Source organism: Bombina bombina, chromosome 5 (genome assembly GCF_027579735.1).
Source record: "Bombina bombina isolate aBomBom1 chromosome 5, aBomBom1.pri, whole genome shotgun sequence".
In the NCBI taxonomy this organism is placed as follows: domain Eukaryota; kingdom Metazoa; phylum Chordata; class Amphibia; order Anura; family Bombinatoridae; genus Bombina; species Bombina bombina.
The window spans coordinates 481213289-481229614 of record NC_069503.1 but is presented as its reverse complement, the minus strand read 5'-3'; the positions used below and the strand labels follow the sequence as shown (position 1 = coordinate 481229614).

General features: G+C 42.0%; 1 protein-coding gene across 1 annotated transcript in view; it reads left to right on the top strand.

Moving 5' to 3' along the window:
• The window catches only part of LOC128660493 (uncharacterized), a 300304-nt gene extending 294514 nt beyond the window's left edge, over positions 1–5790 (top strand). The window contains exon 13 of the mRNA XM_053714380.1: positions 5620–5790. Within this exon, the coding sequence (XP_053570355.1) occupies positions 5620–5784 (165 nt within the window). The 3' untranslated portion in view covers positions 5785–5790. The remainder of the gene's footprint in view (positions 1–5619) is intronic.
• Positions 5791–16326: the final 10536 nt, after the last annotated feature.

The following is a 16326-nucleotide window of genomic DNA, read 5'->3' as shown; positions in this document are numbered from 1 at the left end:
GTTCTAGGGGCCTCTTTGGTTCATCCAACCTGGACTGTGATCACAACAGATGCGAGTCTTTTCAGGCTCGGGAGCTGTTTGGGGATCTCTGACAGCACAAGGGGTTTGGAAATCGAGGCGAGATTACCAATCAATATTTTGGAACTCCGTACAATTTTCAGGGCTCTTCATGCTTGGCCTCTGTTGGAGAACCGTTCATTTGTTTTCAGACAGACAATATCACAGCTGTGGCATATGTCAATTATCAGGGTGGGACTCACAGTCCCCTAGCTATGACAGAAGTATCTCAAATACTTTGTTGGGCGGAATCCAGCTCCTGTCTAATTTCTGCGGTACATATCCCAGGTGTAGACAATTGGGAAGCGTATTATCTCAGCCGTCAGACTTTACATCCGGGGGAGTGGTCTCTCCATCCAGATGTTTTTTCAGAAATAGATCTGATGACTTCTCAGCTAAACAAGAAACTTCCCAGGTACCTGTCCAGGTCCAGGGATTTTCAGGCGGAAGCAGTGGATGCGTTGACACTTCCTTGGTGCTACCAACCTGCTTATATTATATTTTATTTTCCTGCCTCTAGTTCTTCTTTCAAGAGTGATATCCGAAATCATCATGCAACAGTCATTTGTATTGCTGGTAGCTCCAGCATGGCCTCACAGGTTTTTGGTATGCGGATCTTGTTCGGATGTCCAGTTGCCACCCTTGGCCTTTTCCATTTAGGTTGGATCTTCTGTCTCGAGGTTCGTTTTTTCCATCAGGATTTCAAATCATTAAATTTGAAGGTATGAGAATTGAATGCCTTGTGCTTTGTCATAGAGGTTTCTCTGACTCAGTGATTAATACTATGTTACAGGCTTGTAAATCTGTTTCTAGAAAGATTTATCGAGTGTAGAAGACTTATTTTCATGGTGTTCTAATCATAAATTCGCTTGGCATTCTTTCAGAATTCCTAGAATTTTACAGTTTCTTCAGGATGGTTTGGATAAGGTTTTGTCTGCAAGTTCCTTGAAGGGACAAATCTTTGCTCTTTCTGTCTTATTTCACAGAAAGATTGCTAAGCTTCCTGATATTCACTGTTTTTAACAGGCTTTGGTTTGTGTCAAGCCTGTCATTAAATCAATCTCTCCTCCTTGGAGTCTTAATTTGGTTTTGAAGGCTTTACAGGCTCTTCCATTTGAGCCTATGCATTCTTTGGATATTAAACTACTTTCTTGGAAAGTGTTGTTCCTTTTGGCCATCTTTTCTGCTAGAAGAGTTTCTGAATTATTTACTCTTTATTGTGAATCTCCTTTTCTGATTTTTCATCAGGATAAGGTAGTTTTGCGGACTTAATTTAAATTCTTTCCTAAGGTTGTGATTTCTAACAACATTAATAGAGAAATTGTTGTCCCTTCCTTGTGACCTAATCCTAAGAATTCTTTGGAGAAATCCTTCCATTCTTTGGATGTGGTAAGAGCTTTGAAATATTATGTTGAAGCTACTAAAGATTTCAGGAAGGCTTTTAGTCTATTTGTTATCTTTTCTGGTTCTAGGAAAGGTCAGAGGGCTTCTGTCGTTTCCTTGGCTTCATGGTTAAAACTTTGGGTTCATTCAGCTTATTTGGGGTCGGTCAAGCCCCGTCTCAGAATTACAGTTTGTGGGTTTTTAAGAATGAAGCTTCAGTTGATCAGATTTGCAAAGCAGCAACCTGGTCTTCTTTGCATACATTTACTAAATTCTACCGTTTGATGTAATTGCTTCTTCTTCAGACGGCTGTTTCAGTTTGATTCTTCTGCTTATGTTTTAATTTTTTTCTTTTCATTTAATGAGAATTAACTTCTATTTTGAGTTGTGGATTATTTTGTCAGTGAGAAATGGCTGTTTTTATTTTTATCCCTCCCTCTCTAGTGACTCTTGCGTGGAGTTCCACATCTTAGGTATTGCTATCCCATACGTCACTAGCTCATGGACTCTTGCCAATTACATGAAAGAAAACATAATTTCTCCAACATAGGTGTGTCCGGTCCACGGCGTCATCCTTACTTGTGGGATATTCTCTTCCCCAACAGGAAATGGCAAAGAGCCCAGCAAAGCTGGTCACATGATCCCTCCTAGGCTCCGCCTACCCCAGTCATTCTCTTTGCCGTTGTACAGGCAACATCTCCACGGAGATGGCTTAGAGTTTTTTAGTGTTTAACTGTTTGTTGTTTATTCAGGTAAAAGGAGAGGTCAAAAAGCAACTTCTACCTCTCTCTCTTTTTGGATTAAAAGCATCATCAGATTGGCTTACGAGACTGCCGGACGGCAGCCTCCCGAAAGAATCACGGCTCATTCCACTAGGGCTGTGGCTTCCACATGGGCCTTCAAGAACGAGGCTTCTGTTGATCAGATATGTAGGGCAGCGACTTGGTCTTCACTGCACACTTTTACCAAATTTTACAAGTTTGATACTTTTGCTTCTTCTGAGGCTATTTTTGGGAGAAAGGTTTTGCAAGCCGTGGTGCCTTCCATTTAGGTGACCTGATTTGCTCCCTCCCTTCATCCGTGTCCTAAAGCTTTGGTATTGGTTCCCACAAGTAAGGATGACGCCGTGGACCGGACACACCTATGTTGGAGAAAACAGAATTTATGTTTACCTGATAAATTTCTTTCTCCAACGGTGTGTCCGGTCCACGGCCCGCCCTGGTTTTTTAATCAGGTCTGATAATTTATTTTCTTTAACTACAGTCACCACGGTACCATATGGTTTCTCCTATGCTATTATTCCTCCTTAACGTCGGTCGAATGACTGGGGTAGGCGGAGCCTAGGAGGGATCATGTGACCAGCTTTGCTGGGCTCTTTGCCATTTCCTGTTGGGGAAGAGAATATCCCACAAGTAAGGATGACGCCGTGGACCGGACACACCGTTGGAGAAAGAAATTTATCAGGTAAACATAAATTCTGTTTTATGTAAGAACTTACCTGATAAATTCATTTCTTTCATATTGGCAAGAGTCCATGAGGCCCACCCTTTTTGTGGTGGTTATGATTTTTTGTATAAAGCACAATTATTTCCAATTTCCTTTGTTGATGCTTTTTACTCATCTTTATCACCCCACTTCTTGGCTATTTGTTAAACTGAATTGTGGGTGTGGTGAGGGGTGTATTTATAGGCATTTTGAGGTTTGGGAAACTTTGCCCCTCCTGGTAGGATTGTATATCCCATACGTCACTAGCTCATGGACTCTTGCCAATATGAAAAATGAATTTATCAGGTATGTTCTTACATAAATTTTTTTTTTTTTTTTTTTGCTATGTTAAGGGCTTTTCCCTTGTTTTTCGGTGTTTGTTTATGGCGGTCCTTTTGTTCTTATCTGATACTTCCTTTTCTTCACAATCTAAGAGAATGTGGTGGGGAATTTTTGGTGTTCCCCTTGCTATTGGTCATGGAGAGGGTTTAATTTGCGGGCTTCCAATCAGCGGGACTTTTGTACTCTGATCCAGTGATTTCTGAGTGGTCTCTAGCTAGGATCCTTATGGTTCTAACTGATGGGCAATTACTCTTCCATTCTTGTTCCTTCTGCTTTGTTTGCTGTAGTTTTTTTTTATCGGGAGTTTGGGTTATGTCAGGCTGTGGTGCCCTCAGAATGGGCCACCTTTTTTGTTCCAGCCCTTTTTGCATTCAGTGTCCTCTATAGCTTGGGTATTGATTTCCCAAAAGTAATGAATGTAGCTGTGGACTCTCCCAGTTTAAGAAGAAAAACTTAAATTATGCTTGCCTGATCATTTTCTTTTCTTAGGGCTGCAACTATTATTTTCGCAATCGATTAATCAGATGATTATTTTTTCAATTAATCAGATTTAAAAAAATCTAAATTTTTCCTATATTTAAAATAAAATCCACTTACTTTTGTTGTATGTGTAACAAAATCACATTTTGTTATTCACTCTTTCGGAAACTTTGCATTGAAATGCAAAACTGTCAAAATGACCACATGCTCCTGGCTGAGGCTGGCTCTTTTTGCAAGCTATATTGCCTGCAGCAAAGAGGCTCTCAGATGGTGTTAAGGTGCCTGAGATGCATAAGTAGAGGTTTGCCAATTTCTGCAAGGTGGGATATTTATCATTGTTAGCTGTTTACCAATGCAAAGGGCCTCTTAACAAAGTGGGCCTAGACTTCTATATGCAATGGTAAATAACCAGCTATAAGGTTAGGGGGGGAAATATCTAGTCCTCTCTTAAAATAACAGATATATACTTATACAGGTTGAATTTGGTACATATTACAATTAAAAATATAAAAAAAAAATATATTTTTTAAAAAAAAAAAGTCAAAAGTGCTAAGGACTGTATATCAATAACAGGACAGCGTCTTACACATTTATCTACAGTACATATAATCAGCAAGCGATCTGCTAATAATTTTTCAAACAGATAATAGTGCACATCAATTCAAATAACTCCCATCAAATTAAGGCTAGGTGTAAATAATAAGCTCAGCACTATAGCATGCAAAGCATTGTCCCAAATCACCTGATTTAATATAAACAATCCTAATGATGACTCCTATTTTTGGGTTGCACGTAAGCCAGGAGTAGTTGTAAACTTATAATGTCCTGAAAAAGTGAAAAGTAAATGTTTTTAGACGTCCTTTAGTCTAAGGGCATAACCATAAAACACAATACAGGTGGCCCCCGTTTTACGACGGTTCAATTTACACAGTTTCAGAATAACCTTTTTTTTCCAGTCATGTGACTGCTATTGAGAAGCAGTGCATTTATTAAAATAACCAGTAGGTGGAGCTGTCCGCTTGTGTTGCAGCAAAGCCAAGCAAGCTGAAATTTATCAGTTTAACCAGACCAGATTGGAATGCATAGAAAGAACTGTTTGCAGAAAAATGCAACTGAAGTCTGTGTTGTGTGATTATTTTATTAGGTTTATAATGCTGTTTAGCAAATGTTTTGTTCATTTAACTTAGTTTAATTATATATTCTCTGTTGTGTGATTATTTTATTAGGTTTATAATGCTGTTTAGCATTTAAAGTCTTCATTTCAAAGCTTTAAAAATAATGTATTAGGTGTTACTTATGCCATTTTTGAGAGGGGCCTGGAACCCAACTCCCTCACTTCCCATTGACTTACATTATAAACTGGGTTTCGATTTACAACCATTCCTTCTGGAACCTAACCCCAGCGTAAACTGAGGGCTACCTGTACCATGTGCAGGAGCTCATTCTAGTGAAGCAGCTGGTGCTGTGCACAAACCAACTAATCGATTATGAGATTCGTTAACAACTATTTTTAATGATCAATTAGTTGTTGCAGCTCTACGTTCTGACGGGGAGAGTCCACACCTCCCCGCCCATTTTATTTTTCTGTGGACGGCCTTAATTTCTTTATTTGTTTTTCTGGCACCTTTTTTCACCCTGATATTTATCCTACTGCTCTTTGTTCCCTTGGAAGAATGACTGGGGGATGAGGAAAGTGGGGTGTGGGAGGTATTGAAGCCTTTTGCTGGGGTGTCTGCCTCCCCCTGGTGGCCAGGTTCTGTATTTCCCAAAACTAATGAATGCAGCTGTGGACTCTCCCTGTCAGAAGAAAAGAAAATATCTGTTAAGCATAATTTAAGTTATTTACCTATTTTTTTTTCTTCTAATTTTTAGCCTTTTCCTGAACGAGTTGCAAAAGCGAAGGAAGTGGCTGTAGCAATAATAGACTGGAACATTAAAAACACTGAAAGGCCTGAGGAGAAACCAGATGACTTTCATATTGGGACTGGAGATAGACATAAAGGGGCTAAAGGTAATTTAAAATCCAAACAAAAGTAATTAAAATATAACTGTGTTTATCTAAAAAAATTGGCTGCTAGTCATGTTTTATAGGACATTTAGAGTTGGAACGATGTTATTTGCTTCAAAGTTTTGCAGAATTATTTTTGAGAATTAAAAAGTGAAATGGTTAATATTTTAAAGTCCTTTCCTGAAAATAATTGCAGAATAGAACTAGTAGACTAGATAATGTTTTGTCATTAGATATGCAGATGAGTGAAACTCCTTTTTGAAAACTTGGATAACCACACCTCAGACCTTGGTTTAGTCATAAAGTGACGTTTAGTACAAATAAGTAATACAATTTGGAAGAGCAGCAGTGCAGGGTTACCATGGTATGTGGGCAGACCTGGAGCCATGGCAGCATAAGAGTCATGGAACATAGTGATGTATTAATTTGGAATACAGGTTTATAACTTGGAGGAACAGCAGCACAAGTGGGCAGTTGAGCATTCTGTACCTTGGGCAATAGCGTAGCCATGGTATATGGATCAGTAAATACTAGTATGCATATATCATTCGGAGCAGTTGGCATCACAAGTGGGCTGGCAGGCAGTCATGGCACCCAGGACAGCAATAGGTGTGGAATAGCACATGCATACATACTGTAACTTGGAGGGCACAGGAGAGGCAGAAAAGGCACATTCCAGTTAAGTTTACGGTCACTGCAGACTTGCTCTTTTCAAAGGGACATTATACACTACATTTTTCTTTGCATAAATGTTTTGTAGATGATCCATTTATATATCCTATACAACTTTTTTTATTTTTTATTTAAGTCTATAGTTTTGCTTATTAAATAACATTGTGCTGATTTTCAGACTTCTAAGCCCCAAAGTTTTAGAATACTGATGTAAAATTACACCAGCTTGCTCCTGTTTGTGTAAAGAGTCTCTTCATATGCAGGGGAGGGGGGGGGTGGGGGAGTGTCTGTTTTTGTTGTTGCTATAGAACCACTTGCAGTGGGTGTTCCAGCTAACCTTTTCAAGAGTGCTATACTGGGAGCTTATAAGTACGTTTTTAAACGGTTTGGTACCGGTTTGGATGGATTTGTTTGAGATGGCTTCTTTTTCCTCTTCATTTTCTATTTTAAACCTCTTCTGTGTCTTCTACAGAAATACATATTACCATCCACACTAGCCAGCTAACTTTAATATTTTACTAGCAAAAATAAATAAAATGCACAACTTTTCGAATGTAGCAATCTTTGGTCATTCCAATTCCATCTGCAATGTGGGTACTAGGCTGGGCACACCTACTGCAAACATATAATGGTGAGCTGTGTTAAAGGGACAGTAAACACCTTGTAATTGCAAGGTTTATATTGTGTTGCTATAGCATAACATATCAGCCAAGTCTTAACTGTTTTAAAACAAATTTACTATAAATTATTTCTTCTATAAGGTACGACGAGTCCACGGATTCATCCTTTACTTGTGGGATATTATCCTCCTGCTAACAGGAAGTAGTAAAGAGCACCACAGCAGAGCTGTCTATATAGCTCCTCCCTTCGCTACACCCCCCAGTCATTCTCTTTGCCTACTCTAAGTACTAGGAAGGGTAAAGTGAAAGAGGTGATAAAATATTAGTTTTTATTTTCTTCAAGCAAGAGTTTTTTGTTTTAAATGGTACCGGTGTGTAATTTACTCTCAGGCAGCAGATGGATGAAGACTTCTGCCTGGTGGATGATGATCTTAGCATTTGTCACTAAGATCCAGACAAGTTCCCACAGAGGCCGAGGGGTACAGGAAACTTCAGTGTGAGGAACGTTTTCATGCTATATAGCAGTGTAAGGTATTTTCTCTTACATTGGTGTATCCAGTCCACGGATTCATCCTTACTTGTGGGATATTCTCAATCCCTACAGGAAGTGGCAAAGAGAGCACACAGCAGAGCTGTCCATATAGCTTCCCTCAGGCTCCGCCCCCCAGTCATTCTCTTTGCCGCTCTAACAAGTAGCATCTCCACGGGAGGGTAAAGAGTTTGTGGTGTTAGATTTGTAGTTTTTATTTCTTCAATCAAAAGATTATTTTAAAATAGTGCCGGTTTGTACTATTTACTCTGAGGCAGAAAGTGATGAAGATTTCTGCTGAGAGGAAAATGATTTTAGCAATCGTAACTAAAATCCATTGCTGTTCCCACGCAGGACTGTTGAGTACCGGAGAACTTCAGTTGGGGGGAACAGTTTGCAGGCTTAACTGCTTCAGGTATGCTCAATCATTTTTTTCTAACGACCTGGTAATGCTAGAAAACTGACAGAAATCCCCATAGGGGAAGGTAAGCCATTTTCTGAGACTTGGTATAGAAGGAAGGCTTATTGAAAGGGCTCAATACACTGGTGGACACTGTTAAGGGGCAATCGATTATTTTTGAAGATAACCTGACATTATACAAGTTTTATATTGCATTTAAAACACTTTTTGGGGTTTTATTCCGCATGGCATATATTTAGACACCTATTTTGGCTTGGGAAGGCCCCACAAACTCCTGAGGGAAGATGGAGGGGGCCTGAGTTTTGCGCCTCAGTTGCGCAGTTGATTTTACAAACAGCTTCATGCAGATACATGTGAAGGGTCCAAAGATTACTTGAGGACTTAAGAGGGGCTTATTTTCGATCAAAACTAATCCCCAAGGAAGGTAGGACCACAGCAAAGGCTGTGGCATGGTTAATTTGCTCCGGTTTGGGCAGTAGGGGGTTAATTGACTTGAAATTTACTGTGCAACCATTTCAAAGCATTAGGATCATATGGTGAAAATTTCATAAAGATTGGTTGATTTTTGGAGGTTTAGTAAAAAAGTATGGGCTTTTTATTATTTAAAGGCACAGTACTGTTTTTTCAAAAGTTGTATTTTACTGTATTTGAGTGCTGTCTAAGTCTGTTTAACGTCTGAGCCTACAGATAGACCTTGTTCTATGTGTTTAAAAGCCATGGCGGTCCCCCCTTTACATTTGTGTTTAAAGTGTGCTAACATATCCAAACATTTCAAAGACCATGCAGTGACGCTTAAAATGTGGCCCAAGATGATTCTTTAACGGAAGGTAATGAGGATAGCCCTCCTTCCTCTCCCCATGTGTCGACACCAGTTACGCCCGCGCAAGCGATGCCTAGTACCTCTAGCGCATTGGCCCCTATTACATTGCAACAATTAGCAGCAGTCATGGATAATTCCCTTGCAGCATTTCTATCCAAACTGCCTGTTTTTCCTAAAAAGCGTGATAGCTCAGTTTTAATAAGAGGATGAGCAATCGGAAGTTTTGGATAATTTATCTGTTGTACCCTCACAACCCTCTGACGTGGCGGTGAGGGATGTACTGTCTGAGGGAGAAATTTGTGACACAGGTAAAATTTCTCAGCGGGCAGAATCAGATTTCTTAGCGCTTAAATTTAAGCTGGAACACCTCCGCGTACTGCTTAAGGAGGTTTTATCTACGCTGGATAATTGTGACCCTATGGTGGTCCCAGAAAAATTGTGTAAAATGAACAAGTTTTTAGAAGTCCCTGTATACACTGATGCGTTTCCGATCCCTAAGAGGGTGGCGGATATTGTGACTAGGGAGTGGGAGAGACCAGGCGTTCCTTTTGTCCCCCCCCCCCCCCCCCTATCTTTAAGAAAATGTTCCCCATAACTGACCCCAGGCAGGACGCGTGGCAGGCGGTCCCTAAGGTAGAGGGAGAAGTTTCAACACTAGCTAAGCGCACAACTATACCAATAGAAGACAGTTGTGTTTTCAAAGATCCTATGGATAACAAATTAGAAGGGTTACTAAAGAAAATATTTGTTCAACAAGGTATCCTTCTTCAACCAATTGCCTGCATTATTCCTGTAACTACTGCAGCGGCTTTTTAATTGAGGCGCTGGAGGAGTCGCTCCAGAGGGAGACTTCATATGACTAAGTCATGGATAGAATTCATGCTCTAAAGCTGGTTTATTCTTTCATTACAAATGCCGCTTTACAATTAACTAAATTAGTGGCGAAAAATTCTGGTTTTGCCATTGTGGCGCGAAGAGCGCTCTGGCTCAAATCATGGTCGGCTGACATGTCGTCCAAAACAAAATTACTTAATATTCCTTTCAAGGGGAAGACCCTATTCGGGCCAGAGTTGAACACAAGATAGACCTTTTAAAGCTTAAAACAAGGCGCGGACCTGCTTCAACCTCTGCAACCGCAAAGCAAGTGGTTTCCCAGCCCAAAGCAACATGAAAGCCTTTGCAGGGCTGGAACAAGGGTAAACAGGCCAAGAAGCCTGCTGCTGCTACCAAGACAGCATGAAAGGGTAGCCCCCGCTCCGGGACTGGATCTAGTAGGGGGCAGACTTTCTCTTTGCTCAAGCTTGGGCAAGAGATGTTCCAGATCCCTGGGCATTAGAAATTGTTGCTCAAGGGTATCTTCTAGAATTCAAAGACTCTCCCCCAAGGGGAAGGTTCCACATTTCTTGTTTGTCTTCAGACCAGACAAAGAAACAGGCGTTCTTACGCTGTGTGGAAGATCTTCTAAAGATGGGAGTGATACACCCAGTTCCAACTGCAGAGCAAGGACTGGGTTTTTACTCAAACCTGTTTGTAGTTCCCAAAAAAGGAAGGAACTTTCAGGCCAATCCTGGAGTTAAAAATTCTAAACAAATTCCTCAGAGTTCCATCATTCAAAATGGAAACCATTCGGACAATCTTACCATTGATTCAGGAAGATCAATATGACTACCGTGGATTTAAAGGATGCGTACCTACATATTCCGATCCACAAAGATCACCATCAGTTCCTAAGGTTCGCCTTTCTGGACAAGAATTTTCACAAAGGTGCTAGGGTCCATTCTAGCGGTACTAAGACCGCGGGGCATTGCAGTAGCACCTTATCTGGACGACATATTAATTCAGGCGTCGTCTTTTCAAAGAGCCAAGGCTCATACAGAAATAGTTCTGGCCTTTCTAAGGTCTCACGGGTGGAAGGTGAACATCGAAAAAAGTTTTCTGTCCCCGCTCACAAGGGTTCCCTTCCTGGGAACGCTAATAGACTCGATAGCAATGAAAATATTTCTGACGGAGGTCAGGAAGTTAAAACTTTTAACTACTTGCCGAGTTCTTCATTCTGTTCCTCGGCCTTCTGTGGCTCAATGCATGGAGGTAATCGGGTTAATGGTTGCGGCAATGGACGTTGTTCCCTTTGCCAGAATTCATCTCAGACCACTGCAGCTGTGCATGCTCAAACTGTGGAATGGGGATTATGCAGATTGTCTCCTTAGATACAGATGGACCAGAAAACCAGAGATTATCTTCTCTGGTGGTTGTCTCAGGATCACCTGTCTCAGGGAATGTGCTTCCGCAGACCAGAGTGGATCATTGTCACGACCGATTCCAGTCTGTTAGGCTGGGGTGCGGTCTGGGACTCCCTGAAAACTCAGGGCCTATGGTCTCGGGTAGAGTCTCTTCTTCCGATAAACATTTTGGAACTGAAAGCGATATTCAACATGCTCCAGGCATGGCCTCAACTAGCGGAGGCCAGGTTCATCAGGTTTCAGTCGGACAACATCACGACTGTAGCGTACATCAATCATCAGGGAGGAACAAAGAGTTCCCTAGCGATGAAGGAAGTATCCAAGATCATCAAATGGGCGGAGGATCACTCCTGCCATCTATCTGCAATTCACATCCCAGGAATAGACAACTGGGAGGCGGATTTCTCTTGTTAAGTGTATCCAGTCCACGGATCATCCATTACTTATGGGATATTCTCCAGAGCTGCTATATAGCTCCTCCCCTCACTGCCATATCCAGTTATTCTCTTGCAACTCTCAACAAAGATGGAGGTAGTAAGAGGAGAGTGGTGTATTATAGTTAGTTTTTTAACTTCAATCAAAAGTTTATTTTTAAATGGTACCGTAGTGTACTGTTTTATCCCAGGCAGCATTAGAAGAAGAATCTGCCTGTGATTTCTATGATCTTAGCAGAAGTAACTAAGATCCACTGCCGTTCTCACATATTCTGAGGAGTAAGGTAACTTCAGAGGGGGAATGGCATGCAGGTTATCCTGCAATAAGGTATGTGCAGTTAACATATTTCTAGGAATGGAATTTGCTAGAAAAATGCTGCTGATACCGGATTAATGTAAGTTAAGCCTAAATACAGTGATTTAATAGTGACTGGTATCAGGCTTATTACCAGAGATACATACTCTTATAAAAGTGCAATATAAAACCTTTGCTGGCATGTTTAATCGTTTTTATATATGCTTGATGATAAAACTTATTGGGACCTAGTTTTCTTCCACATGGCTGGCTTGATTTTTGCCTAGAAACAGTTTCCTGAGGTTTTCCACTGTTGTAATATGAGTGTGAGGGGCCTATTTTAGCGTTTTTCTGCACTGCTAAAATTACAGACTGAGACACTCAGCTTCCCTCTGCATGATACAGGACATCTCTGAAGGGCTCAAAAGGCTTCAAAAGTCGTGTTTGAGGAGGGTAACAACCACAGTAGACCTGTGGCAGTTGTTGTGACTAGTTTTAAAAACGTTTTTCATTTATTATTCCGTTTTTGGTATTAAGGGGTTAATCATCCATTTGCAAGTGGGTGCAATGCTCTGCTAACTAGTTACATACACTGTAAAAATTTCGTTAGTGTAACTGCCTTTTTTCACTGTTATTTCAAATTTTGACAATTTGTTTTTCTTAAAGGCACAGCAACGTTTTTTATATTGCTTGTTTAACTTGATGCAAAGTGTTTTCCAAGCTTGCTAGTCTTATTGCTAGTCTGTACAAACATGTCTGACATAGAGGAAACTACTTGTTCATTATGTTTAAAAGCCATGGTGGAGCCCCATAGGAGAATGTGTACTAAATGTATTGATTTCACCTTAAACAGTAAAGATCAGTCTTTATCTATAAAAGAATTGTCACCAGAGGGTTCTGTCGAGGGGGAAGTTATGCCGACTAACTCTCCCCACGTGTCGGACCCTTTGCCTCCCGCTCAAGGGACGCACGCTAATATGGCGCCAAGTACATCAGGGACGCCCATAGCGATTACTTTGCAGGACATGGCTGCGATCATGGATAATACCCTGTCAGCGGTATTAGCCAGATTGCCTGAATTGAGAGGCAAGCGCGATAGCTCTGGGGTTAGACGAGATACAGAGCGCGTAGATGCTGTAAGAGCCATGTCTGATACTGCGTCACAATATGCAGAACCTGAGGACGGAGAGCTTCAGTCTGTGGGTGACATCTCTGACTCGGGGGAAACCTGATTCAGAGATTTCTAATTTTAAATTTAAGCTTGAGAACCTCTGTGTATTGCTTGGGGAGGTGTTAGCTGCTCTGAAAGACTGTGACACAATTGCAGTGCCAGAGAAATTGTGTAGACTGGATAAATACTATGCAGTGCCGGTGTGTACTGATGTTTTTCCAATACCTAAAAGGTTTACAGAAATTATTAGTAAGGAGTGGGATAGACCCGGTGTGCCGTTTTTCCCCCCCCCCCCCCCTCCTATATTTAGAAAAATGTTTCCCATAGACGCCACTACACGGGACTTATGGCAGACGGTCCCTAAGGTGGAGGGAGCAGTTTCTATTTTAGCAAAGCATACCACTATCCCGGTTGAGGACAGTTGTGCTTTTTCAGATCCAATGGATAAAAAATTGGAGGGTTACCTTAAGAAAATGTTTATTCAACAAGGTTTTATTTTACAGCCCCTTGCATGCATTGCGCCTGTCACTGCTGCGGCGGCATTCTGGTTTGAGGCCCTGGAAGAGGCCATCCATACAGCTCCATTGACTGAAATCATTGACAAGCTTAGAACACTTAAGCTAGCTAACTCATTTGTTTCTGATGCCATTGTTCATTTGACTAAACTAACGGCTAAGAATTCCGGATTCGCCATCCAGACGCATAGGGCGCTATGGCTTAAATCCTGGTCAGCTGATGTGACATCAAAGTCTAAATTACTCAACATTCCTTTCAAGGGGCACACCTTATTCGGGCCTGGTTTGAAAGAAATTATTGCTGACATTACTGGAGGTAAGGGTCATACCCTTCCTTTGGACAGGGCCAAATCAAGGGCCAAACAGTCTAATTTTCGTGCCTTTCGAAATTTCAAGGCAGGTTCAGCATCAACTTCCTATGCTTCAAAACAAGAGGGAACTTTTGCTCAATCCAAGCAGGCCTGGAAATCTAACCAGTCCTGGATCAAGGGCAAGCAGGCCAGAAAGCCTGCTGCTGCCCCCAAGACAGCATGAAGGAACGACCCCCTATCCGGCAACGGATCTAGTAGGGGGCAGACTTTCTCTCTTCGCCCAGGCGTGGGCAAGAGATGTTCAGGATCCCTGGGCATTGGAGATCATCCCTTCGGGTTGGCTACAGCCCCAAGAATTTTTACAAATCTTCTGGGCTCTCTTCTGGCGGTTCTAAGACCGCGTGGCATAGCGGTAGCTCCTTATCTAGACAACATCCTGATACAGGCGTCAAGCTTTCAAATTGCCAAGTCTCACACTGAGATAGTTCTGGCATTTCTGAGGTCGCATGGGTGGATAGTGAACGAAGAAACGAGTTCTCTATCTCCTCTCACAAGGGTTTCCTTCCTAGGGACTCTTATAGATTCTGTAGAAATGAAAATTTTCCTGACGGAGTCCAGGTTATCAAAACTTCTAAATGCTTGCCGTGTTCTTCACTCCACTCCGCGCCCTGCGGTGGCTCAGTACATGGAGGTAATCGGCTTAATGGTAGCGGCAATGGACATAGTGCCATTTGCGCGCCTGCATCTCAGACCGCTGCAATTATGCATGCTCAGTCAGTGGAATGGGGATTACACAGATTTGTCCCCTCTACTAAATCTGGATCAGGAAACCAGAGATTCTCTTCTCTGGTGGTTATCTCGGGTCCATCTGTCCAAGGGTATGACCTTTCGCAGACCAGATTCGACGATTGTAACAGATGCCAGCCTTCTAGGTTGGGGTGCAGTCTGGAACTCCCTGAAGGCTCAGGGATCGTGGACTCAGGAGGAGAAACTCCTCCCAATAAATATTCTGGAGTTAAGAGCAATATTCAATGCTCTTCTAGCTTGGCCTCGGTTAGATACCCTGAGGTTCATCAGATTTCAGTCAGACAACATCACGACTGTGGCTTACATCAACCATCAAGGGGGAACCAGGTGTTCCCTAGCGATGTTAGAAGTCTCCAAGATAATTCGCTGGGCTGAGTCTCACTCTTGCCACCTATCAGCAATCCATATCCCAGGTGTAGAGAACTGGGAGGCGGATTTTCTAAGTCGTCAGACTTTTCATCCGGGGGAGTGGGAACTCCATCCGGAGGTGTTTGCTCAATTGGTTAATCGTTGGGGCAAACCAGAACTGGATCTCATGGCGTCTCGCCAGAACGCCAAGCTTCCTTGCTACGGATCCAGGTCCAGGGACCCAGAAGCGACGCTGATAGATGCTCTAGCAGCTCCTTGGTTCTTCAACCTGGCTTATGTGTTTCCACCGTTTCCTCTGCTCCCTCGACTGATTGCCAAAATCAGACAGGAGAGGGCATCGGTGACTCTGATAGCGCCTGCGTGGCCACGCAGGACCTGGTATGCAGACCTAGTGGACATGTCATCCTTTCCACCATGGACTCTGCCTCTGAGACAAGACCTTCTCATACAAGGTCCTTTCAATCATCCGAATCTAATTTCTCTGAGACTGACTTCATGGAGCTTGAACGTTTGATTCTATCAAAGCGAGGCTTCTCCGAGTCGGTCATTGATACCTTAATACAGGCACAAAAGCCTGTCACCAGGAAAATCTACCACAAGATATGGCGTAAATATCTTCATTGGTGTGAATCCAAGAATTACTCATGGAGTAGGGTTAGGATTCCTAGGATATTGTCCTTCCTCCAAGAGGGTTTGGACAAAGGATTATCAGCTAGTTCTTTAAAGGGACAGATTTCTGCTCTGTCTATTCTTTTACACAAGCGTCTGGCAGAAGTTCCAGACGTTCAGGCATTTTGTCAGGCTTTAGTTAGAATTAAGCCTGTGTTTAAACCTGTTGCTCCTACATGGAGCTTAAACTTGGTTCTTAAAGTTCTTCAAGGGGTTCTGTTTGAACCTCTTCATTCTATTGATATCAAACTTCTATCATGGAAAGTTCTTTTTCTGATGGCTATTTCCTCGGTTCGGAGAGTCTCGGAGTTATCTGCCTTACATTGTGATTCTCCTTATCTGATCTTTCATTCAGATAAAGTAGTTCTGCGTACAAAACCTGGGTTTTTACCCAAGGTGGTTTCTAACAAGAATATCAATCAAGAGATTGTTGTTCCATCATTATGTCCTAATCCTTCTTCAAAGAAGGAACGTCTTTTGCATAATCTAGACGTAGTCCGTGCCTTGAAGTTTGACGAAAATCTTTAGTAGCTTGTAAGTAAAACATCTAACCTGTTTGTTGTTTACTCTGGACAGAGGAGAGGTCAAAAGGCCTCGGCAACCTCTCTTTCTTTTTGGCTTCGGAGTATAATCCGTTTAGCCTATGAGACCGCTGGACAGCAGCCCCCTGAAAGGATTACAGCTCATTCCACTAGAGC